Genomic DNA, 26,588 nt, shown 5'->3' on the forward strand with positions numbered 1-26,588 from the left:
TATTATATGGAGTGCTTTTCATTGTGTGCACTTAAATGGACACTCAAACACGGTCTCTGAACCTTAGGACTTATTTGGATGAGCGCTATCAATATCAAATCATGATTACTGCAAGGTTTCCCAACGGTGATGCTTCCATTACTCAGCCTCTTCATTGCCAGCTTTGCTGTGTTGACTAGGACAGAATGAACAGAGTCATTTCATGGTCATTAGCAGTTTTATTGTACTGCTCGAATCTTAGATCGTACCGTATAATAAAAGGGTCCCGTACAAATAATCCAAGACGGTACTAGAAGTTGTACGATATCAGATCATAGATTTATTTATAGCTACTTGTACAAAAATAATGCATATATATATTACAGCTGAGCGATGAGAAAACGCATCATAAAGTACCACAGAACAGATCAAGGCACTGTAATTAATTACAGACGCGTCCGATGTCCACACATCACACAATCCGCTCCGGGAAGAAAGGTTGTGGAGAACACCACTAACGAGGAACGCGATAATTATCCGTTAACCAGTTCATTAAAAATAAAAAAAATGCACTTTATAATTTGTGTCCTCGGATTACAAAAGACATTCTTAGAGCTGAATGGTGGGCAGGAAATGGTTACGGCAGGGTCCACACTGGAACTAAAAATGGCACCCACCATTTAGGGTGTCGGAATGGCGCCATATTTGGGTGGCTCCCAATTAGAGACCACTACCCTTTAGAGGCATTGGTTCTTACCAGACCATTCCAATGGCCTAACAGTGCAAATTCATTTTGGGCTGGTGTGAACCTGACAGCCATCTATACCATTAAAAAAAAAAAAAAAAAAAGTTATAAAATTGATATTTGGTTTTTACCCTTAAAAAAAAATAAAAAAAAAATAGGGGGTCACTACCAACTTGCATTGCTTGTGCTACGAGATAAAGGGAGTCAAGAAAACCCCTTGTGCAGAGAGACGAGGTTTAGAATCTGGGGATTTATAAAAAAAAAAAAAATGTATATATATTGGCGCCAGCCATAGAAAGTGAAAAGCCTTGACTAAAACAAAAGTGCTGCAATATTTGTGCCACCCCATAACGTTATAGCTGGGCACCAGCACGGTAAAGAAGCCCACAAATGGCCACTTCCCTAGTGTATGGAGTTTAATGTCTACAGGTAATTAGACCCTCTATATACTACAACAGTACATTACTTTCTTTGGGCTGTTCTATGTAAAGCAGTAGACTGGCATTGGGCAGACATGTCATGGAATTAAGGTTTAGTACAGATATGTAACTTTTGTGCCAACGAGGATCTTACTTGTGCCATGAGCAGTCAGCCAGTACTGACCAGCTGTTTTTACTTAATGACGTGAAGGTTTGATGAAGTTATAGAGATCAGGACAGGTCCATGTTATAGGTAACCAAACCAAGTTTTTGTTGGCCCCTTCACCTTGGAGTTGGGAATAAAGGAGAATTACCTCTAAAAAGGGAGCAAATAGATAATTGGTGTCCCATGGGAGAAAGAAGGATGGTGTGAGCCAAGAGAAGGTTTTATAACCATCTTGACCCAAGATTGAGTAGTTGGCGCCCACACTGGGATATGTATGCTACTGGCAACCATGCTGTTAAAGTTTCTAATGGGGATGCAAAGTAATTTTACTGCAAAGAGGCCAGTGTTCTTGTTAAGAGGGCTTACACAATGGAAGCTTCCGAGCCTAGTGTGGTCTTCAAGTCAAAGCAAAGACTGCCTTAGTCTCCTGGGCCAAGTACTAGTGATATCACCGTACATAAGGTGATGTCACAGAAAGTAATCCTGTCATCTGGTCATGTAGACTTGTCAAAAACAGTCTTTAAAGGGCAACAAGTCCTCACCTCAAGTCTCCTTTGGAGGGACACTACAACTGGACATCAATATCTACCTTAGGTCCTTCCATATTGGAAGGGCAAGAGTAAGATACAAGAGCTGGAAAGATACTAAACACAACACTGACTGTAATAATGGCTACATCTACTCAAGAAATACCCTTCGCACACAGTATGGATTGGTCACATGTAGCGAGATGTCTATGGGTCAACCAACTTCCTGGTTCTTCCATCATGGACGTTCTCCAACCATAACTGGAGCATGGGAAAGTCTACAGTGTCTTGACGTCTCACTTCCTAATGAGGCTCAGCAGGAGATATCTCCAGACAGTGCTCAATGTCCAGGTCACAACCGGAGCAAGTCATTGGGGAGTACAACAGATTGTGGCATCATGAAGGCCAGAAGGTCCTTAGATATTCATTCTCACCAGCCAGGAACCATCCATCATTAAGCACAGAGACAAATCACTGGAGCAGATGCAGTCGTTACCAAGAAACGAGAACTGCTGTATCATATCTAAAAAAGGACAACATATTAGAGCTTGGGTGCTGACGAAGCTCCTGTAGATGAGTCACGAACACTCGTCCGATTCAAGATAAGCTCTTTCCCGTACGGTAATTGCTCAGTGCGCAGCGGCTTCAATTGATCTCCAACATGTCAGATTCTGACAAACCAAACTTTGTTTTGTATTTGTCGAAGAGCTTTTCCAGAGAGGTCATGTACATGCCATGGTAGAGGTCAATGTCCTTCTGGCTTGGCTGTTCCATCTTTGGGATTGTGATGGGTTCTCCAACTGGAGGAAAAAAAACAAAAAAAAACACACATTTCACTATAGTGGAAAAATTCAAGATTTTTGCCCAAATTTTGGAGAAATACTGCAAAAGAAAAACTTCAAGTGTTAAGCATATTCTGCCATTTACTCCAAAGTTTTTGCATGAGGACACAGCTGTAACTTATCACAAAATTAATTATTCTAACAGTAATTTGAATAATATGGATACAAAACCAAGGTTAACAGATTAGAGACCAATAAAAGGTTCAACAATGTAAATGCAAGTCTGTTCTTGCCTTGTATATAGTCACTTGTAATGGCGGCTAAAAGCCAACCTCATTGCACCACATGTCTGTCCTGCTACAGTCCAGGTCCCAACTCTGCCCTTTATCATTCCTAACTGCAACACATGTATCACCTGACCTGGTGTCTCCTCCAATCTCTCCCCCCAAGGGAACATGCACTTTGCTCTTTAGTTCCTGGTCATGCATTTCTCTCTGCTTTCGCTTTTCCCCATCTGACTAACAGATGGCTGTGTTCACTTGCAGCCGCTGTTAAGCATTAACTGTGCGTCTTCTCATTTACATGGCAGACACTTTATAAAACAGAAATGTTCGGGAGGGATCCAGTGTGGCCAATGACTCCAACAAATTCAGAGTATATGCCCCCAGACTGGAGCACATTTCTGGTGAAGGTGCACAGCAGTTAAGCTACAAATTCATTAAAAAACTGTGCCTCTTAATGAATTTGACACATTTTCGTACCAGCAATTTTGTCGTTAAGCTGATTTTTTTTTTTTTTTTATACGAGCCATTGAGGCTACATTAGAGGTGGCCATTGAGGCCACTTGTTGGGTGCCAGTAGATAACCAGAAAATGTTATCACCTGGAATTTACCTTCTACATCATGTTGCCCATTTGCTGTTTTTGCCACATTACTTGCCCAAATTTTGTCCGAAAGTGAAGGGAAAAGAAAAAAAAAACAAAAACTATATTTCTTACCGATAACGGTATTTCTCTGAGCCCATGACGGCACCACGGAGAGAGGGGATCCGCCCACCAAGGACCGGAAACTTACAGATAAAAAGGCGGTACCACTCTCCCGCATCAGTTGTTTACTAGAGAACGATGGGAGACTATGGAACAGCTTATTAGTTTCAACATTACTTTAGATTAACTTAATTGAGATACCGCGTGACCTATCATAAAATAAACTATGGCACTATATTAACGTGCACACCCATGAGCGAAGGGAGGGAATGTACGGGTGCCGTCATGGGCTCAGAGAAATACCGTTATCAGTAAGAACTATATTTTTCTCTGTCGCCCATGACGGCACCACGGAGAGATTTCATAGATTGTACATTTAGGGAGGGACCACCGCTTCCAGAACCCTTTTACCGAAGGTAAGGTCCGAAGAGGAGATAAGGTCCAATCTATAGTGCCTATAGAATGTGGAAGGTGATGACCAAGTAGCGGCTCTACATATCTGATCGATAGAAGCTCTGGCCTTCTCCACCCAAGAAGCCACCACTGCCCTTGAGTGAGCCTTGACTTCCCCTGGAACGGACATTCCACTTGACGAATATGACAAGCTGATAGCGTCCGTGATCCATCTTGCCAGAGTGGCTTTGGAGGCTTTTTTCCCCTTCCGGGGACCCTGAAAGCACACAAAAAGAGCGGCATCCTCCCTACTCTCTTTAGTGGCTTCTAGGTATTGCATGAGACATCTCCTTACGTCTAGCGTATGTAAAGCTTCCTCCTCCTTATTTTTAGGGTTAGGACAGAAGGAGGGAAGAGATCTCTTGAGTTCTATGGAACCGGGAAGCCACTTTCGGGAGGTATGCTGGGTCTATTTTGAGAATAACTCTATCCTCTAAAACCTGAGTGTATGGAGGGTTAGCAGATAAAGCTTGTATGTCGCTAATTCTACGAGCGGATGTGAGGGCAACCAGCAGGGACGTTTTGAGGGATAGGAGTTTTAACGGGACACTCTCCAAGGGTTCGAAGGGAGGCCTGGTCAGGGCTTTAAGGACCAAATTTAAATCCCATTGAGGGGCGGTTTTAATTGGAATTGGCCTCGATCTACTTGCTGCCCTGATGAACCTTGAAACCCACCGATTCCCTGCCAAATTGTAATTAAACAGAGCTCCCAATGCTGCCACATGGACTTTCAGGGTACTCATGGCTAAACTGATTTCCAACCCATTTTGTAAAAATTCTAATATAGTTTTAAGGGGAACCTTTTCCCCTATTTTGGAGCCCGATGATAGGAATTTCTTCCATATCTTCCCGTATTGTTTTGTTGTAACCGGTTTCCTACTTTGTAAAAGAGTGGATACTAACCCTGGTGAAAATCCTCTATCCTCTAGTAGCTTCCTCTCAAATGCCAGGCTGTCAAGTGTAAGTTCGTAACTTGTGGATGGTTGACCGGGCCTTGGGAGAGTAAGCCTGGGAGGTCCGGGAGTACCCACGGGTCGGATATCGACATTCTCCTCATCCAAGAGAACCAAGGTCTCTTCGGCCAGAACGGGGCTATTAAGATTACATGAGCCCCGTCCTCCCGAATCTTCCTCAGCACTGCCAGAATCAGGGCAAAAGGGGGAAATGCGTAGGCCAGATGATGCCGCCATGGAATCAGAAACGCATCGAGAGCCACTAGGTTCCCCCGAGGAGTTATGGAGCAAAAGGAGGTTACTTTTTTGTTTGTGTTGTTGGCAAAGAGATCCATGTTGGGAACCCCCCCCATTTTTCTGTAATCTGGGTAAATACCGTCTGATTTAGTTCCCACTCCCCTTGCTTTAAACTGGAGCGGCTTAGAAAGTCCGCTTTGTAGTTGTCCACCCCCCTTATGTGCAGACTTGTCAGGGATAAAAGATTGTTCTCGGCTATCTGAAAGATTTCTTTGGTTACTTCCATCAGATTTTTGGAGCGAGTCCCCCCCTGGTGATTCAGGTATGCTACTACCACCCGGTTGTCTGACATGACTGATGTGGTGGGAGCGAAGGGCCCCCAAGAATTCCTGGAGGGAGAACCTGACCGCTAGGAGCTCTTTCATATTGGAGGATTCCTCCCGCAGGGATGTTGGCCAGGTACCCCGAGCCACTAGGTCGCCCAAATGAGCCCCCAAGCCCCTCGGGCTTGAATCTGTCATCAGTATCTTTGAGATTGGGATTACCCACGGGACTCCCTGGGAAAGATTCCTTTGCGATGCCCACCAGGTTAGTGACTGAGTTGTGTTCGGAGACTTTGTCTGTAAGTCCCCTGGCCAGCACTTAAGCCACAGGGCGCGCCTTGCCGCGTTAGAGAAGACCGCTGACCTGGCGGCCAATCTAATAGAATCAGCAGAAGCATCAGCTAAAAACGCAGCCGCCCCCCTTAGTACTGGCAAGGTGCTGAGTATGGAGTCACGGGATGCTTTCCCCTTTAGCTGGCCCTCCAGTTGGTCTAACCAAATCATTAATGAACGGGACGTGCATGCGGCGGCGACTGCCGGCTTTAGACCTCCTCCAGATGCTTCCCAGGTGCTTTTGAGAAAGGCATCTGCTTTTTTGTCCATAGGGTCTTTCAAGACCCCCATGTCCTCAAAAGGGAGGGCGAATTTCTTAGATGCCTTAGCAATGGCTACATCTAGTTTGGGGGCTTTTTCCCAGAAGGAGCAAGATTCGTCCTCAAAGGGGTACTTCCTCTTTGGCGTCAATAATGCCTTTCTTAGGGGTTTCTTCCACTCCTTTTTGATTAGCGCGGAAATAGTCTCATTGAGTGGAAAAGCCCTCTTTTGCTCAAGACCCCCGAACATGGTGTCCTGAACCGACCTTTTGGGGTGTGAGTACTAACCCCATAGTACTCCTCACTGCTTTAATGAGGCCATCGGTGTCTTCTAAGGGGAAACAGCTGTGACCCCCAGAGGAAGAAGACGAAGGAGGAGGAGGAATCAGATGAATCTGAGTCCACATCATCATTGTCTGTATTAGACACCGGGGACGGGGACCTGTGTCTAGTCTTCCTCCGTTTTTTTCCCCTCTTAAGAGACTTAAAGGTGTCTTCTACCTGATTCTTAATCAGGGTTTTGAGGTCAGCTGCAAACCCGGGAAGCCCCTCGGATACTGTTTGCTGTATACATATACTACAGAGTCTCTTCTCCCAGGTAATTGGAAGATCTTCTCTACACAGGGCACAAATCCTATGCTTGGTTTTCCCTAAGCTCTTCTTCCCCTAGAGAAAAAGACAAATAATACCCTTACTGTCTCTAACTTTCACGAAGATCACTTACCACCTCAAGGACCCATAAATACCGGTTAAGGATGCTCTACGTCAGTCTTTCCCCCCGACGCCGTACTGGACTCCTTGCTATGCTGGGACCTTTGGCGTTCTTTACCGGTGGTATCCTGGTGTCCTTTTTGCTGTCGCCGTTTTTGCTGCTGCTGCGGCGATGCCGATGGTGGTGGTGGTGACTCAGGTAAGGGTGATGCCATGTCACTCATTCTGATTGTATCTATGGCCACACGTAGGCCGCCATCAATTGGCTGATGCTGTGGCTGCCGATGCTGCGCTCTGCGCTGCTGCTGCGCTCTGAGGTGGTGCTGCTCTCTGGTGTTGAGGCTTGTGCCGCTGCTTATGCTGCGGTCTTGCGCCTCCTGGTAACTGGGGTTACCTCTTTTTATGCGGCCGAGATTCCCGCTGTCTGATTTAAAAAGCGCGCTTGCGCAATAGTTGCGGCTCCTGTCGAGCGCCTCTCCTGTTTCTGGCGCCTGCACAGAAGCGCCCACTCGGTGCCTGCGAAGAAGCATCCATCCGGCTTCCCTTCACACGCAGGAGCGCCTCTACCTCTCACGCACGCGCGGGTGGCCCAAGATGGCGCCCACATGGCGCACATGAGACGCTGCTTCACCGGAGCTCCCGGTTTGCCTGCAGCCTTAATGCGTGGCCCCTGCACGCCCCTGGCAATGCAGTGTGCAGACTGACGCTTGAAGGGGAGAGCCGTGCTGCTTTCTCCCGCAACCACAGAGGGAACCCCCTGGATGTTGCCGCCGCTGCATCTTACCTAGGGAGGTGACCGCGAACTCCATGTCACCTCTCCCGCACACCCTAGAGGCCCACTAGCCCCAGCGGTGGCGCCTCGGGTCACCACACCAGCCGAGGCAGAGGGACCCCAGCTGCCTGAGTCGGACTGATTGGCCCCGGAATCCCACGACGATCTTCTGGTAAGTCTGTAGGTCTCCCATCAAGGACAGGAAACCAACTGATGCGGGAGAGTGGTACCGCCTTATCTGTAGATTTCCGGTCCTTGGTGGGCGGATCCCCTCTCTCCGTGGTGCCGTCATGGGCGACAGAGAAATAAGCATTTTACTAGTCGATCACTAATAACTAGTCAATAAGTAGCTCGCATACAAAGTATCTACTCACCCACAGTGGTAATTGGATTAGCATAGGGCACCAAACCCCAGCTGTCCGCAGAGAAGAACCCGCAGCCGTGGAAGACACATGGGGCAAATCCCACATATTTCTGGAATTTTCTCTGTATCCACCGACCCCAAGAGCCTTCTTCAAATACAACCTGCTTGTAAGCCTCATTCTCCCCGAAGGAATAGACCGGGACAAGATCGGCCCTATATGGAAATACAGAAAATATATCTATGGGCTGCAATGAAGGAAGGGTCTCCAACCTGTAGTCCTCCAGCTGCTGAGAAACTACAACTCCCAGCAAGGACTGCAACTCTCAGCCTGGACTGCTGCAGTGTCAAAGCTGAAGAGACATTGTGGAGACTACACACATCTGTACAAGTATAAGATTAACAATCTAACACTGCCTCCTATGTACAAGAATATAACTACTATAATACTGCCCCCTATGTACAATATAACTAATACTGCCCCTATGTACAAGAATATAACTACTATAATACTGCCCCTATGTACAAGAATATAACTACTATAATACTGCCCCTATGTACAAGAATATAACTACTATAATACTGCCCCTATGTACAAGAATATAACTACTATAATACTGCTCCTATGTACAAGAATATAACTACTATAATACTGCCCCTATGTACAAGAATATAACTACTATAATACTGCTCCTATGTACAAGAATATAACTACTATAATACTGCCCCCTATGTACAAGAATATAACTACTATAATACTGCCCCCATGTACAAGAATATAACTACTATAATACTGCTCCTATGTACAAGAATATAACTACTATAATACTGCTCCTATGTACAAGAATATAACTACTATAATACTGCCCCTATGTACAAGAATATAACTACTATAATACTGCCCCTATGTACAAGAATATAACTACTATAATACTGCCCCTATGTACAAGAATATAACTACTATAATACTGCTCCTATGTACAAGAATATAACTACTATAATACTGCCCCTATGTACAAGAATATAACTACTATAATACTGCCCCTATGTACAAGAATATAACTACTATAATACTGCCCCTATGTACAAGAATATAACTACTATAATACTGCCCCTATGTACAAGAATATAACTACTATAATACTGCTCCTATGTACAAGAATATAACTACTATAATACTGCTCCTATGTACAAGAATATAACTACTATAATACTGCCCCCTATGTACAAGAATATAACTACTATAATACTGCCCCCATGTACAAGAATATAACTACTATAATACTGCTCCTATGTACAAGAATATAACTACTATAATACTGCCCCCTATGTACAAGAATATAACTACTATAATACTGCTCCTATGTACAAGAATATAACTACTATAATACTGCCCCCTATGTACAAGAATATAACTACTATAATACTGCCTCCTATGTACAAGAATATAACTACTATAATACTGCTCCTATGTACAAGAATATAACTACTATAATACTGCCCCTATGTACAAGAATATAACTACTATAATACTGCTCCTATGTACAAGAATATAACTACTATAATACTGCCCCCTATGTACAAGAATATAACTACTATAATACCGCTCCTATGTACAAGAATATAACTACTATAATACAGCTCCTATGTACAAGAATATAACTACTATAATACTGCCCCCTATGTACAAGAATATAACTACTATAATACCGCTCCTATGTACAAGAATATAACTACTATAATACTGCCCCTATGTACAAGAATATAACTGCTATAATATTGCCCCTATGTACAAGAATATAACTACTATAATACTGCCCCTATGTACAAGAATATAACTACTATAATACTGCCCCTATGTACAAGAATATAACTACTATAATACTGCCCCTATGTACAAGAATATAACTACTATAATACTGCCCCTATGTACAAGAATATAACTACTATAATACTGCCCCTATGTACAAGAATATAACTACTATAATACTGCTCCTATGTACAAGAATATCACTACTATAATACTGCCCCCTATGTACAAGAATATAACTACTATAATACTGCCCCTATGTACAAGAATATCACTACTATAATACTGCTCCTATGTACAAGAATATAACTACTATAATACTGCCCCTATGTACAAGAATATAACTACTATAATACAGCTCCTATGTACAAGAATATAACTACTATAATACTGCCCCTATGTACAAGAATATAACTACTATAATACAGCCCCTATGATCGCTCATGCTTTTAGTTACAAGCCATTCCTTCTCTTACCCGTGTTGTATTGCAATCTTCACAAATCCTTTTCTCTTCTTTATGGTCACTGAGTTTTTACCCGGTCGGCTGTCCAGAGACTCTGCAGCGCCTCCGACCACGATCACCACGGCGTTTCCAGTTCCATTCTTGGATAGGATGTAGTCTATCGTGTCTCTGTTCACAGGACAGATTCCTGTAGAAATAAACCAACAACATTTATCTATTTTGTACAGAAGTAATTGCAGTTTCATCAATGGCAATTTATTTTGCATATTTATTTTGGCCACCAGGGGGCAGTAGTGAGTTACAGCACATTTTACATTAGTCATAAATTAACGTTATTGTGAGAATAATTTACAGCTAGTAGTGGATTACTTTGGAATAACTCATGGACCCAGTGATCCCCACAGTCTTGCCTCCTCTGCTCCCCATAAATTTTAGCTTAACAAGTAAAATAAAATTCCCCGCTCTCAGTGCCTGGCTTGTGCACTGCGGTCAATCAGCACTCTGTTCTGTAGACCTCGGACCTTTCTCTCCGTGACCTTGAATCAGATTGTCATCAATGCTACAAAAGTCTGGCAAGACGCCGCCACTTTGGAATAAAGCCACAGGTGGAGAGTTAACGCTCGGCTATTTTAGTCACTTAAGTCAAATGCTTTATTTTCAGGACGGGGGGGGGGGGGGGGGGGGGGGGAGAGGACACAGGAAACAGGACGAGAGGAGGTCACCTGCTGACGGACGCCATCCAACAAGTGATTAAATCCCTGCAGAAGCTCCAAATCTGATCATAACAAAAAAAAAAAAAAAAAAAACAGCGCCACATTTGTACACAGGTTGTTAGTGGTATTGCAGCTCAGGTCAGCTGGCTGTGGACATTGGCACTGCTGCAACTCTAATAAGGCGTCATTGAGGCATTTAATTTACCTTCTCACATTCTGTGTTGGAAAAACTTCACTAGTTTGTTCCGAAAACAGCACCACACACGTCCGAAGGTCACTCATGGTATTGCAGCACAGTGTGATTTAAAGGCAAAGTAAGTAAATACTAGACAACCAGTGAATCTGACTTTTTAAAAGGTAGCCATTGTTTTTTTAATCTTTGATATCTCCTTTAAAAAGGGAACATGTTGTCAGAATAGCCTTTGGTCTTAAGTGTCATTTTTTAAACATTTTTTGGGGGGATAAAAAAAAAGTCAAGTTAAAGTGAAAAAAAAAAGTAATCTCGCCATTTTTACAGTGGCCACCGAGGCCATTTTAGACTCAGGTATTGTTCTTTCAGGAAGAGTTTTCAGCAAGCTCCTTAGCAGAGGCAGGCTTTCAATGACTGATAACAGGATCCACCATTCACAATAGGTGATATCACAGCTCACCTCCTCCTCCTGTACAATGACTGATAACACCTCTATATACAGTAGATAACACAGGATCCACCATTCACAATAGGTGATGTCACAGCTCACCTCCTCCTCCTGTACAATGACTGATTACACCTCTATATACAGTAGATAACAGGATCCACCATTCACAATAGATGATGTCACAGCTCACCTCCTCCTGTACAATTACTTTTGCACACGCTCATTAGATGCACTCGTACCATAGATGGGTTGGAGTCAGTTTGTTGCTGCTAATGTACATGTGAATTTACTGAAACAGGAAGTTAGAGTCTAAAATGCCCCAGTGGCCATTGTTTTAATTGCACGGAGGTCTTATTTTCATTAAAGATCATTTTATAGACACTTAAACAGGATTTAAACAAAAATTCATTTTTGGATGACATTCTTTTATGGGAATTCATACTTACAGGGGGTTCTTTTGGAAGGTCCGCACTGTTGGCAAAGTGAGGGCGTCGTTACCCCAATAGCTGAGAACTAGAACCATCCCCAGACACAGGGAGTGGGATTCTCTTGTCGGACAATTTCTTAAAATACAATTCCCTGTGCCTAGAAGATATTACACAGAGGTCAGAACTCACCTCCAGACATTAAGTAGTCTCTTAATACCGGCATCCTGAAGTTCCCAGCCAGCGTGGCAAGGTAAGGCTTAATACCAGGGAACTTCTTGGAGACTCCAGTGGCTTCAGTACCAAAGTTGCAGAAGGCCCCCAAGCACATGATCCCGTGAGGGTGGTAGCCGAAGATGTAGTTGCGGCTGGGGAGCAGGTTATGAGTCTTCACCAGCTGGAAGACAATAGAAGAAGCCATCAATGTCTCAGACCAAAGTCTGCAGCCGGCATCTCATACCTGGTGCCCACTGAGCTACAAGGCAGCACATGAGGCCACCATGATAGAGATCTGCCAGCTCCCTGCAGCCCGCACACATCGAGTCCCATCAGTGGCCGTGACAAAGAAATTATCCTCAGCCTGGGAAAGTCCCGACAAAGTCCCGACAAAGTCCCGACAAAGTCCCGACAGTCCATGGAGTCACAAGTCAACGAAGGGTCCGGGGGGGGTAACATGGCCCATGAGGAGGCGAGACCCTCCCCAATCACAAGGGGCCATAAAGTTATGGATGAAAGTTTAATGAAACTTTTCACAAGTCAGTCATGTGTCAGAAGTTTTGATTGGTGGAGGTCCAGATCCAAGACCCCACTGAACCCCAAAATGGAAGTGCAGACTAGTAACTGGTCGTCTGCCGTCCGTACCACGTTCTGCTTTTATTTTTGGCGATCAGGAGGCTCCACAGTCACTAAAAACTAAACCGTTCTAATGTTTTTGCCCCCAATTTATAACAAAGTCACAGACACCAGAAACACTCACCCGTATAGGAAAGTAGTCCCTGAAGTAGCGCCACATGGCCCAGTTCCTCACCCATGAGGATCGTCTGCCACCTGGAAAGGGTTAATGAGAATCAAAGATGAGATGACGGCTGATGAGCGGTAAATGGCCCAGAAACCCGGACAGAGGAACACAATGTCACAACTTTTATGATCACTGGTTTTCAGTCAATGAGCAGAAACTTGAGGAGTGTATCAAGAATGGGAAGAGTTACTGCTACAGCTGAAGCATCGTTACCATGTAATAGCTCTATTGTAACATGACCTGAATCCAGAGCTGCACTCACTATTCTGCTGGTGCAGTCACTGTGTACATTGCATTACTGATCCTGAGTTATATCCAGTATTATACCCCAGTGCTGCACTCACTATTCTGCTGGTGCGCTCACTATTCTGCTGGTGCAGTCACTGTGCACATACATTACATTACTGATCCTGAGTTATATCCAGTATTATACCCCAGTGCTGCACTCACTATTCTGCTGGTGCGCTCACTATTCTGCTGGTGCAGTCACTGTGCACATACATTACATTACTGATCCTGAGTTATATCCAGTATTATACCCCAGTGCTGCACTCCTTCCTCGCTCAGTAAATACAGTCTAAACTCGTTGCTTTCTGCTTCAGCAGAATAGTGAGTGCAGCTCTGGAGTATAATACAGGATGTATATCAGGACTATTCTCTGGTCACACAATGTTCCTCCACAGCCACTCACACAGATGGACACAAAACCTCATCTTCATCCACCTGGTCCCCATCTGACCACCATCTATTCACATGCTCATCCCTGACATCTTCTCCTGCCCTCTCCCAAGTCCAGCAGTTAATACCCCCTTGAAAATAAAACCTCCCCCACCAGGACAGTCACACACCTGCTCTTCTCCGCCATATTCTCACCCCACCACTCGTCAGCATTGGACTCTGTAGCCCTCTGCTGGAGTGGCCGAACATTTAAGAGCCCCCTTCCCACCATCTCTAATCCCCCCACTGACAGCTCTGGCATTGTAGAGCCAAAGAGGGGAGAAGACAGATTGAAACCTGGGACGGTGCACATACAGTTTGGCCGTGCCATGGTGCACCAAGTGTCTGCACTTTGTTTAAACAGTCATTCCGTGGTGACCATCCCTTTAATTCCCTCCTCCGACCTCCAGCTGAAATGAGGTCGATCTTTTTATAATGTGCAGCAAACAAGAAATGTCTTCACTGAGCAACCACCGACCGTCCAAACACCAGACCACCACCCGTATAACCTGCCCCCCACCATCACTGAAGGAGAGCTCACTCGCTTTATTCCAAATCCCACCTCCTCCCCACCAGGCTTATCCCTGCCATAACCCATCCCCTCAACCCATTGCTAACCTCGGCGCCTTCCCCTGTGCTTATACCTGCCACGATCCTGAATAAACCATCCCCCGACCTCTAAATCCAGCTGTCACCCCAAATCACTGCTCAACTTCACCTCCAAACTCCTCAAACAGGTCCCATCTTGCATCCAACTTGCTCTTCGACAACCCACAATCAGACTTCTGTCCTCACCACCAAAACTGCCCTGACCAAAATTATTAACGACTTACTGCCGAAGCCAGCAGACAATTCTCTGTGCTCCTAGACCTGTCCTCTGCCTGCAACAGTTGACCACTGCCTCCTACTACAGATCCTTTCTTCCCTTGACAAAGACCTCGCCCTATCCTGGATCTCCTCATACCTCTCAAACCACACATTCAGCATCTCCCACACTACCTCCTCAACGCATCCTCTGTTGGTGTCCCTCAAGGCTCTGTCCTGGATCGTTACTCTTCTCCATGAATACTTTTGGATTGAGAAAACTCAAGAGTCCCATGGATTCTAGTACCACCTATCCGCTGATGCTCCGATCTACGCCCCTGGACTACATCTAGTCCTACTTCACACCGCACAGCCAAGCTCTTGCCACCTACAATTCACAAATGTTTCCAGAATCCAAACGTTATTCAACTCTGGATGTACTGAAGTGTTAGCACCCTTATCTCCCTCGACTACTGGAAAATCCTCCTCTTTGGCCTCCATGCCAACTCTCACACCTCTCCAGTCCATCCTCAACTCTGCTGCCCGAATAATCCATCTCTCCTCGCTACTCCTCCGCCTCTCCGCAAATCTCTTCATTGGCTCCCAATTACCCTACGAATCCAGTTCAAACTACTAACATTGACCTACAAGGCCGTCCATAATCTGTCTCCTCCATATATCTCCGAACTAATCTCCCGATATCTTCCCTCACGTAATCTCCGGTCCTCACAAGACCTGCTCCTCTCCTGCGCTCAATGACGCTCTTCACCCAACCGCCTCCAAGACTTCTCCCGAGTGTCCACCATCCTCCGGAATGCAAGAAGTCCAATTGTCTCCAACATTAGGAACCTTAAAACGTAACCTGTCACCACCGGAGCTGCCGCAACCCAACCTACAGTCTCCTTCCCCAGTATCTTGTAGATTGTAAGCCCCCCGATGGCAGGACCCCCTCAGTACCACTCCATCACAGATACATTGTTCATTGATATATAGACTTGTATGTAACCGCTTCCCCCACACAGCTCTGGGGTATAATACAGGAGGCAACTCAGGATCAGTAATGTAATGTATGTACACAGTGACTGCACCAGCAGAATAGTGAGTGCAGCTCTGGGGTATAATACAGGATATAACTCAGGATCAGTAATGTAATGTATGTACACAGTGACTGCACCAGCAGAATAGTGAGTGCAGCTCTGGAGTATAATACAGGATGTAACTCAGGATCAGTAATGTAATGTACAGTATGTACACAGTGACTGCACCAACAGAATAGTGAGTGCAGCTCTGGGGTATAATACAGGAGGTAACTCAGGATCAGTAATGTATGTACACAGTGACTGCACCAGCAGAATAGTGAGTGCAGCTCTGGGGTATAATACAGGAGGTAACTCAGGATCAGTAATGTAATGTATGTACACAGTGACTGCACCAGCAGAATAGTGAGTGCAGCTCTGGAGTATAATACAGGATGTAACTCAGGATCAGTAATGTAATGTATGTACACAGTGACTGCACCAGCAGAATAGTGAGTGCAGCTCTGGGGTATAATACAGGATGTTACTCAGGATCAGTAATGTAATGTATGTACACAGTGACTGCACCAGCAGAATAGTGAGTGCAGCTCTGGAGCATAATACAGGATAAGAAATACAATAGCTCCTAACAGTGCATGTTGTAGGCAGCACATTCCCCAATTTGGGGCGACTTGTTGGCTTCAGCTATGATTTTAGGGCCACAGACAATGCACCCATGAATGAGTTTTGTTTGAGACCAGTGTTATAAGGACCCATCAGCCCATGTAAGAAGGTCTTTACTAAAGATGCACAAAATCAATTCAATGAAAATCCAAATCACGTCGCATTTTTAAGAAATTTGTTGGTGAAGAAGCAGATGGTGAGGAGAGATCCAGACACAGGAGCCCGTCATCTTAAGGTACCTTCACACTAAACGATAACGATAGCGATCCGTGACGTTGCAGCGTCCTGGTTAGCGATATCGTTGAGTGTGACAGGCAGCAGCGATCTGGATCTCGCTGTGATATCGCTGGTCGTTGATTAAAGTCCAGAACTTTATTTGGTCGTCAGATCGGCGTGTATCGTCGTGTTTGACAGCAAAAGCAACGATACCAGCAATGTTTTACAATGGTAACCAGGGTAAATATCAGGTTACTAAGCGCGGGATAAACCCGATATTTACCCTGGTTACCATTGTAAAAGTAAAAAAAACAAACAGTACATACTCACCCTCTGATGTCTGTCACACGTCCCTTGCCATCTGCTTCCTGCACTGACTGAGGGCCGGCCGTAAAGTGAAAGCAGAGCACAGCGGTGACGTCACTGCTGTGCTCTGTAATGCCGGCGCTCACACAGTGCAGACACAGGATGCAGGAGGAGTGCAGGGAAGCGAATGCCGGGCACCGGAATGTGAGTATGTGGGGGTTTTTTTTACTTTTACAATGGTAACCAGGGTAAACATCGGGTTACTAAGCGCAGCCCTGCACTTAGTAACCCGATGTTTACCCTGGTTACCAGGGGACTTTGGCATCGTTGGTCGCTGGAGAGCGGTCTGTATGACAGCTCTCCAGCGACTAAACAGCGACGCTGCAGCGATCGGCATCGTTGTCTGTATCGCTGCAGCGTCGCTTTAGCAATGTAAAGGTACCTTCACACAAAGGCTAATCAGGACAAAAAAAGCAACAAAAATAAAGTAAAAAAAAGTATTGTTATAGTTCTAGAAAATGTTTCAGCACTTTTCTTCTCCTCAAGCTCAATCTACAACTTTCAGTGGGTGAAGACTGGCTGCCATGATTAACATACACAGATATGAGGGATTCCGGTTCTCCTATGTAGCTAATGTCCAGCAGCGGCATGGAAGCCATTATACAATGGTACTCAGCAGTGTAGCTGTGAAGCCAGCCCTGCGAGAAGAAATACTTACTGGAAAGCAGCAGCAGATATCTGATCCTCCAGTGACTCAGTGAGCCGACAAGCCATCTTGTAATGACTAAGATGGGTTTGGGCTGGGGGAGGTTTCGGACTAGAAGGCAGGTGGAGCAGAAGAGGCTCATAAGTGTAGAAAGAGATTCTCTTAGAAGATATGGTTGTAAGAAACTTTGTAATCTGAACTATTTATTTACGCAGAGTTAGTGAGGGAAGGAATAATCGTACCTTTATTGGGGGTATTCCAGTCGAACACCAACCAGGCTAGATATAAAGCAGCGATGAGCCAGCAGTCGGTGCAGAAGATGTAGAGGAGGATGATGGTGCACGCCACCCCTGGGAGACATAGAAACACATTAGAAGAAGCAGATTTTAAACCCATTTTTACCCCTGCAGCTTTGCAGCACCTGCCATAAATGGAGGTCACCTGGTAGAGCAGTAAAGATCTTACCCAGAGCAAGGAAGCTGAGAACCCATTGTAACACCGAGAAAATCTGAAGATGTCTTTCCACGCGAGACTTGGACAGCCGGGGGATGGAGGGCAGGTCATGGACTGTGGAGAGGATGCTGGATCCCGTCCCTGCAGAGATAAAGATCCCTCATTAGTTTAATTTATTCGCCCAAAATTCAAGCAGTAGCCATGAATGCAGTTCTGGATGTGACACATTCCAAGCAAAAGCCTTAAATGCAGCTCTGGGTGTGACTGGAGTATTCTAGAACCTGCAGTGCACTAAAACGCCAAACTTACAACAACAACATTCAACGCACTGTAGTATCCTATGTACAGAAACCAGACCGGTAGGATTTCTGAATGCAGCTTTGTATGTGACTAGAGAAGATCTACATTTTAAAGCAGATGTATCTTTGGAAAGAAGTTAGCAGAGGATTGGGGTGCAGCACCCAACATGGCGGCACTTTTAGTCACCCAATTCCTGGATCTCCCTTACTGTGGCCGGAACAGTTAACTAAGGACACGGCTCATAAACCAATGGGTCTCCGCTCCAGACCTGACACACTGGACTTCGCCTCCACAAATCTTCCTGATCAGCTTATCCGCGGCATATTTTATCAGCACCATTTCAGTGCCAGAGGTCCGGCCGCTGCCCTCCATCCTGTTCCGAGATGCAAGGACCGGAAATTAATCTTTCTGGAGTATATTGTAAGTCCAACTAACTTTTATGGAGACCGGTGTAACTACAAATCCCAGCATGTCCTGCCTGTTGGAGAGTCCGAGAATGCCTACTATGATTTGATATGAATATTAAACTACACCATGTCCAGAGCAGTCAACAGATGAAGAATATTGTATTTTTCTTCAAGGCTCTACTTACCTTTAACAACTTGATACATTTAATAAAGAATTTCTGCAATTTCAGTATTTGGATACAGAACTGCGAATTTCTGAAATACAGAATGCTGGCTACCTGCAGCCACCACTAGAGGGAGCTCATTGCAAAATAAAGATCTCTTATATGATGTACTATGGCATAAAAACATAAGTATCTCTAAATATTGATCTAGAATCTTGAAGAAAGAAAACAATTATTTCAATTAGACGCATTGCACAAACACAAAATGGAGAAGCTAGACTGGTTAAATGCCCCCACACTGCTGGAAACATTGGATTCCAGATTAAAGAAATTTATTGTATACAGGGGCCCTAACAGGACGTAAAATTTGATATATAGGAGCTAAAAAAAATGAGGCGACTCGTTATCCAGCTCTGTGACCGGCCAATGATCTCCACCTTCCCAGCAATGGAACCTGGTCCAAGAGGCTTATAAATAGTAAATGACCATGAAATCCTACAGTCGGTTCTCACAGCGGATCGCAGGGAGCCACCGAGAAGCCACTGGTTATTTCATGAGGAGGAACAAAGCGTAATTATGTATAGTGTCAGGTACTGAAGAAAACAAGAACCTGTGCAGAGAATGGAGGGAGGAGAACAAGGCAGAGAATGGATGGGCGCCAAGCACAAAATACAGAAATGGAAGCGTGTCCAAGGGCATTCCTTCACGGAAAACAATTTAGAGAGACATTTTTACATTACTGATCCTGAGTTACCTCCTGTATTATACTCCAGAGCTGCACTCACTATTCTGCTGGTGCAGTCACTGTGTACATACATTACATTACTGATCCTGAGTTACATCCTGTATTATACCCCAGAGCTGCACTCACTATTCTGCTGGTGCAGTCACTGTGTACATACATTACATTACTGATCCTGAGTTACCTCCTGTATTATACCCCAGAGCTGCACTCACTATTCTGCTGGTGCAGTCACTGTGTACATACATTACATTACTGATCCTGAGTTACATCCTGTATTATACCCCAGAGCTGCACTCACTATTCTGCTGGTGCAGTCACTGTGTACATACATTACTGATCCGGAGTTACATCCTGTATTTTACCCTAGAGCTGCACTCACTATTCTGCTGGTGCAGTCACTGTGTACATACATTACATTACTGATCCTGAGTTACATACATCCTGTACTATACCCCAGAGCTGCCCTCACTATTCTGCTGGTGCAGTCACTGTTTACATACATTACATTACTGATCCTGAGTTACATCCTGTATTATACTCCAGAGCTGCACTCACTATTCTGCTGGTGCAGTCACTGTGTACATACATTACATTACTGATCCTGAGTTACATCCTGTATTATACCCCAGAGCTGCACTCACTATTCTGCTAGTGCAGTCACTGTGTACATACATTACTGATCCTGAGTTACATCCTGTATTATACTCCAGAGCTGCACTCCCTATTCTGCTGGAGCAGTCACTGTGTACATACATTACTGATCCTGAGTTACATCCTGTATTATACCCCAGAGCTGCACTCACTATTCTGCTGGTGCAGTCACTGTGTACATACATTACATTACTGATCCTGAGTTACATGATGTATTATACCCCAGAGCTGCACTCACTATTTTTCTACATGAGGGTGCATATGGATGATGAATGTACATGCAGCAATAACCTGACTTCCATCATCCACGGTGATAAGTCACTGGCTCATCAGCCGCTCAGGTTCGGATCTCATGTGTGGCCAGTGATTGTCTGCAGCAGTCACAAGTCATAGCTGCAGCCGGTTCAGAACACCTGAGCAGCGGGGAGATTATTAATGGTTACTAGTAAAGGTAATGTAACACTTTTTAACCCATTGTTGTCTGAGCACAAGTCCTGTAACTTTCTCCTCCACCTCTGTACGCCTCCTCACCATCCAGACCGCTGCCGCCATCAGTGAATGGAAACAATCTAATTGACATCTGAAGGCTGAAAACGTGGCCAGAAATCCACAGCTGAGGGTTTGTTACTGTGGTTTCCAGTCTGCCCAGTTCTGTCAGGTGAAGAACAAATATTTCCTGTCCTTGTTACAATGTATCAGTCTGCGCTTTACATCATGATCACATATTTGTGTGGGGGTCGGGGGGTTCATTATACAATCTACAAGACCCCGATACTATGATAAACTTCCTGTAATATTGGAACGCAAACATTCCTCTTACTTCCTCTCCATGAGAAGCTCCGTCTTCTGCACATCCTCTATGCTATGGTGGTCCGCAGACCCCGGCATCATGTGCCAGTGATTACTAACTACACCTGGGACATACCCCTTGCATTACCTGTCTCTCCAACCGGGGTGGGACTACAACTCCCAGCATGCAAGGACAGCAGAATAATGAGGGTTGTAGCTTCGTTAGAGCCATAGCTTACAGATTAATGCACTAATTGGGCACATTTCATTTTTTCCTTCAAACAGGCAGATGTAGCAGAGCTGTGCGGGTCATTGCGCTCAACAGTTACACAGGACTGCAGGTGATCTATTCTGATAAACGAGTAATGGCAATTCAGATTCCTGCAGTCCTATGTAATACTACATATAAACTGTCACACACTGACTAAGGCTACGTTCACATTTGCGTTGTGCGCCGCAGCGTCATCGCCGCAACAAAACGCATGCGTCGTGCGGCCCTATCTTTAACATTGGGGCCGCATGGCGCCGCATGTACATGCGTTGTCATGCGTTTTGGTGCGTTGTACGCCACATGCGGCGTTAGGGCGCACCTGTCAGGGCGCAGCAAACGCAACATGTTGCATTTTTTGTGCGGCGCCGACTTCTTAAAAAACGCATGCGTCGTGTTTGCGTCGCTTTTGCGTCGTCGATGCGCCTTTTTTACCATTGATTTGTATTGACAACGCAGACGACGCAAGTACTTGCGTCGTGGTGCGTTGTACGACGCATGCGTTTTCTAATAAAAATGCCAAACATCGTCTAGACTTTGGGGGGGGCGCATGCGGCGCAAAACGCTGCGTTTTTTGTTCAAAACGCAACTGCGTTTTTGTTTGCGTTGTGCGTTGCGGCGCCGACGCTGCGGCGCACAACGCAAGTGTGAACGTAGCCTAACTCCGCTCTGTGACATTCCTGGATAGATGATAGTGCTTTGCTCTGCCACCTGTTGAACTACAAGCCCCAACAAGCCCACAGATGCATAAGTAGAGGAAGAGATAGGACTTTGCTCTATGCAATATAAACAGGTGGATTTTACATGTTGAGCAGACTGCAAACCATGCATCTTTGGCATGACAAATCCAGCTCTGCTACATCAGCATTTATTGAGCAGTTTAACATAAATTCCTACATTCATTAGGGAGGTCTTGCTGGGTGTGGTAGTCCTACCCCAATCTAAAGCCACAGGATGCAGACTAATGCATGTGCATCTATGGAGGATGCAGTAGAAAAATGCACTTATGTAGCTGAGTTGAGTTAGTCAACAAGTTCAACAATTATTTCTATGTAGCCTTACATAGGACTGCAAGTTTCTGCGTCATCATCTATCATACCAGAGTGCAGCAAATAATGCAGAACACAACCAGCTCTGCTACATCTGTCTGATAGAAACCAGCAGCCCCAGTACAGAGGACCCTACACCATTACTCCAGACCACAAGCCCCCAACCACAGGAGGGCAGGCTCTGCAGCCCAGAGGTCAGGATGTGATGCACCCAGTAATGGCAGATAACGGTACAGGAGGTCTCCCCCGGATAATGGGGGAATCAGCCGCAGATGCCCCCAATCACTAATCAGCAAATCAACCTAGAAATGATTGTGCGGTAAAGGGCCCTCGGCAGGGTAATAAAGGGCAGCAGTAAAGGGCAGCAGTAAAGGGCCGCCGGCACGGAAATAAAGGGCAGCAGTAAAGGGCCGCCGGCACGGAAATAAAGGGCAGCAGTAAAGGGCCGCTGGCATATGCAGTAAAGGGCAGCAATAAAGGGCCGCCGGCACGGCAGTAATGGGCCGCTGGCATATGCAGTAATGGCAGTGCCAGGAGCCCGGCTCACCCCGCAGCAGCCCGGAGTACGCAGCGATGATCGTCTTCATGGTGCAGCCGCCTCCTGCAGTACCGCACACCCCCGGACTCTGCACGGTACTGGCGGCCGAGCGCTGCGCCCTCTATATATAGACGGGAGGAGGACGCAACCAAGCGGCGGCTGCGGGGGGAGGAGTGAAGGCTGGTGCCGGCCCTGGTGCAGAGGTGCCAGCTGCTGGACCTGCACATGGAGGGTGATCAGTGCTGCCGCTGGCACCGGCCCTGGTGATGGGGAACAATGGGGTCTTTGGTAACGTCTTGCTCCATCATTGCTCTGGAGATTTGCACAAACCCTGCTCAGCCGCTGCCACAATTAATAAATGTCCAGTTTGGGGTCTGGTAATTAGTAGCTCAGTAGCTGAGGGGCCCAGTGATTTCACCCCTTTTTATATTTGTCTATGTGGTGATGCAGCAGAGCTGACTTTGTCACCTGGTTCTATACAGGACTGCATCATTAGGTGACTGTATATGTCCCAGGCCCTTCTGTTCCCCACCGGGTGGTCTCTGATGCGACTTCTGCAGGTCTGGGCAGTATGGCAGCCCACCCGCTACAATCACTTCTTCCTCCCTCATCTAATCTTCAGCGCAGGTACTTGTGTCCCCATTGATTTTCATTGTATTACTTGTTATTTTTAATATACTATAATACATTTTTGCGTTTTATGGCATATAACTTCCTTTCTCCTTTATGTGATGCTTTTACTCTTCAGCGCAGGTAGCTGTGCCTCCTCGCCTTTAGTCTACTTGCTGGGCTCTGCTACATCCTATGTTATTCTCCGGGCTCACTGAGAATGACTCTGGGCTCTGCTGCATCCTAATGGGGAGTCTCCTGCTAAATCCTCATTGAGAGTCTGACCTGCTCCACTCTGCTGCATCGCGGGGCTCTGCTACATTGTTCTATTCTGCTGATCTCTCCATTGAGCCTCTCTTCACTCCCAGTTCTGCTACACTGCTAGTCAACATTTCAGTGCCGCAGACTCGACTCCGTGGCGTCCTATTAGTATTCTGCTGCCGGGTACAGTTGCATTCCAGTCTATCCAGCATCAATTGTTCCAAGCACTGCCCTGTTGCTCTAAAATCATCTGTCTGTGCTGCACAACAACTGCAGAAAAGCATCCAATAATCCAAATTATGAACCGTGCCTAAAATATGCCTGCAGTCACCACTAGGGGGAGCTCCTTGTATACAGAGATACATGATAAGATCCTGTCTGCAGCCACCACTAGGGGGAGCTCCCTGTATACAGAGATACATGATAAGATCCTGTCTGCAGCCACCACTAGGGGGAGCTCCCTGTATACAGAGATACATGATAAGATCCTGTCTGCAGCCACCACTAGGGGGAGCTCCCTGTATACAGAGATACATGATAAGATCCTGTCTGCAGCCACCACTAGGGGGAGCTCCCTGTATACAGAGATACATGATAAGATCCTGTCTGCAGCCACCACTAGGGGGAGCTCCCTGTATACAGAGATACATGATAAGATACTGTCTGCAGTCACCACTAGGGGGAGCTCCCTGTATACAGAGATACATGATAGGATCCTGTCTGCAGCCACCACTAGGGGGAGCTCCCTGTATACAGAGATACATGATAAGATCCTGTCTGCAGTCACCACTAGGGAGAGCTCCCTGTATACAGAGATACATGATAAGATCCTGTCTGCAGCCACCACTAGGGGGAGCTCCCTGTATACAGAGATACATGATAAGATCTTGTCTGCAGCCACCACTAGGGGGAGCTCCCTGTATACAGAGATACATGATAAGATCCAAGATCCTGTCTGCAGCCACCACTAGGGGGAGCTCCCTGTATACAGAGATACATGATAAGATCCTGTCTGCAGTCACCACTAGGGGGAGCTCCCTGTATACAAAGATACATGATAAGATCCTGTCTGCAGCCACCACTAGGGGGAGCTCCCTGTATACAGAGATACATGATAAGATCCTGTCTGCAGACACCACTAGGGGGAGCTCCCTGTATACAGAGATACATGATAAGATCCTGTCTGCAGTCACCACTAGAGGGAGCTCCCTGTATACAGAGATACATGATAAGATCCTGTCTGCAGCCCCCACTAGGGGGAGCCCCCTGTATACAGAGATACATGATAAGATCCTGTCTGCAGTCACCACTAGGGGGAGCTCCCTGTATACAGAGATACATGATAAGATTCTGTCTGCAGCCACCACTAGGGGGAGCTCCCTGTATACAGAGATACATGATAAGATCCTGTCTGCAGCCACCACTAGGGGGAGCTCCCTGTATACAGAGATACATGATAAGATCCTGTCTGCAGCCACCACTAGGGGGAGCTCCCTGTATACAGAGATACATGATAAGATCCTGTCTGCAGTCACCACTAGGGGGAGCTCCCTGTATACAGAGATACATGATAAGATTCTGTCTGCAGCCACCACTAGGGGGAGCTCCCTGTATACAGAGATACATGATAAGATCCTGTCTGCAGCCACCACTAGGGGGAGCTCCCTGTATACAGAGATACATGATAAGATCCTGTCTGCAGCCACCACTAGGGGGAGCTCCCTGTATACAGAGATACATGATAAGATCCTGACTGCAGCCACCACTAGGGGGAGCTCCCTGTATACAGAGATACATAAGATCCTGTCTGCAGCCACCACTAGGGGGAGCTCCCTGTATACAGAGATACATGATAAGATCCTGTCTGCAGTCACCACTAGTGGGAGCTCCCTGTATACAGAGATACATGATAAGATCCTGTCTGCAGCCACCACTAGGGGGAGCTCCCTGTATACAGAGATACATGATAAGATCCTGTCTGCAGCCACCACTAGGGGGAGCTCCCTGTATACAGAGATACATGATAAGATCCTGTCTGCAGCCACCACTAGGGGGAGCTCCCTGTATACAGAGATACATAAGATCCTGTCTGCAGTCACCACTAGGGGGAGCTACCTGTATACAGAGATACGTGATAAGATCCTGTCTGCAGTCACCACTAGGGGGAGCTTCCTGTATACAGAGATACATGATAACATCCTGTCTGCAGCCACAACTAGGGGGAGCTCCCTGTATACAGAGATACGTGATAAGATCCTGTCTGCAGTCACCACTAGGGGGAGCTTCCTGTATACAGAGATACATGATAATATCCTGTCTGCAGCCACCACTAGGGGGAGCTCCCTGTATACAGAGATACATAATAAGATTCTATTTTGGCAGTGAGAACGACAGGAAAAAATGTTATTTCATGTACAGATGCTGGATACCCGAATGGAGGCCCTGACATTCGTTGCATCCATCCAAGTTCCAGTTGCTGTGACCATGCCTATGCAACCTGCAGCTTACACATCAGTCCTATCTGATCCATCACGGTATAATAGGAATCCTAAGCAGTGCCGTGGGTTCCTGGTGCAGTGCATGCAGCACTACGAACTTTTTGGTAATAATTTTCACTCCAATCTGGCTAAAGTAGGATTCCTTATATCCTACTTAGCAGGAGATGCCATAACATGGCTCAACCAGAGGCGTAGCTAGGATTTTGGTTCAGGGGGGGCGAAGCTTCTGAGTGGCCCCTAACCAGGTATCCTTGATTACAATTCGGTGACGCGCCCTAATAGTGGAGGAGAACCAACATAGATATTACCACCATATTGTCAGTGGTAGATAC

The 26,588-nt window shown here is 45.9% G+C and overlaps 1 protein-coding gene across 1 annotated transcript; it reads right to left on the reverse strand.

Moving 5' to 3' along the window:
• Nucleotides 1–296: 296 nt before the first annotated feature.
• Nucleotides 297–23,021, reverse strand: DGAT2 (diacylglycerol O-acyltransferase 2). The gene is made up of 8 exons (XM_077298736.1): nucleotides 22,898–23,021; nucleotides 17,990–18,118; nucleotides 17,767–17,874; nucleotides 13,034–13,104; nucleotides 12,250–12,454; nucleotides 10,294–10,468; nucleotides 8,021–8,223; nucleotides 297–2,636 (listed from the first exon to the last, which is right to left on the reverse strand). Exons 1-8 carry the CDS (start codon nucleotides 22,935–22,937, stop codon nucleotides 2,482–2,484), a joined length of 1,086 nt encoding a protein of 361 aa, XP_077154851.1. The 5' UTR covers nucleotides 22,938–23,021; the 3' UTR covers nucleotides 297–2,481.
• Nucleotides 23,022–26,588: the final 3,567 nt, after the last annotated feature.

Source organism: Ranitomeya variabilis, chromosome 3 (assembly GCF_051348905.1).
Source record: "Ranitomeya variabilis isolate aRanVar5 chromosome 3, aRanVar5.hap1, whole genome shotgun sequence".
NCBI classification, from domain to species: Eukaryota; Metazoa; Chordata; class Amphibia; order Anura; family Dendrobatidae; genus Ranitomeya; species Ranitomeya variabilis.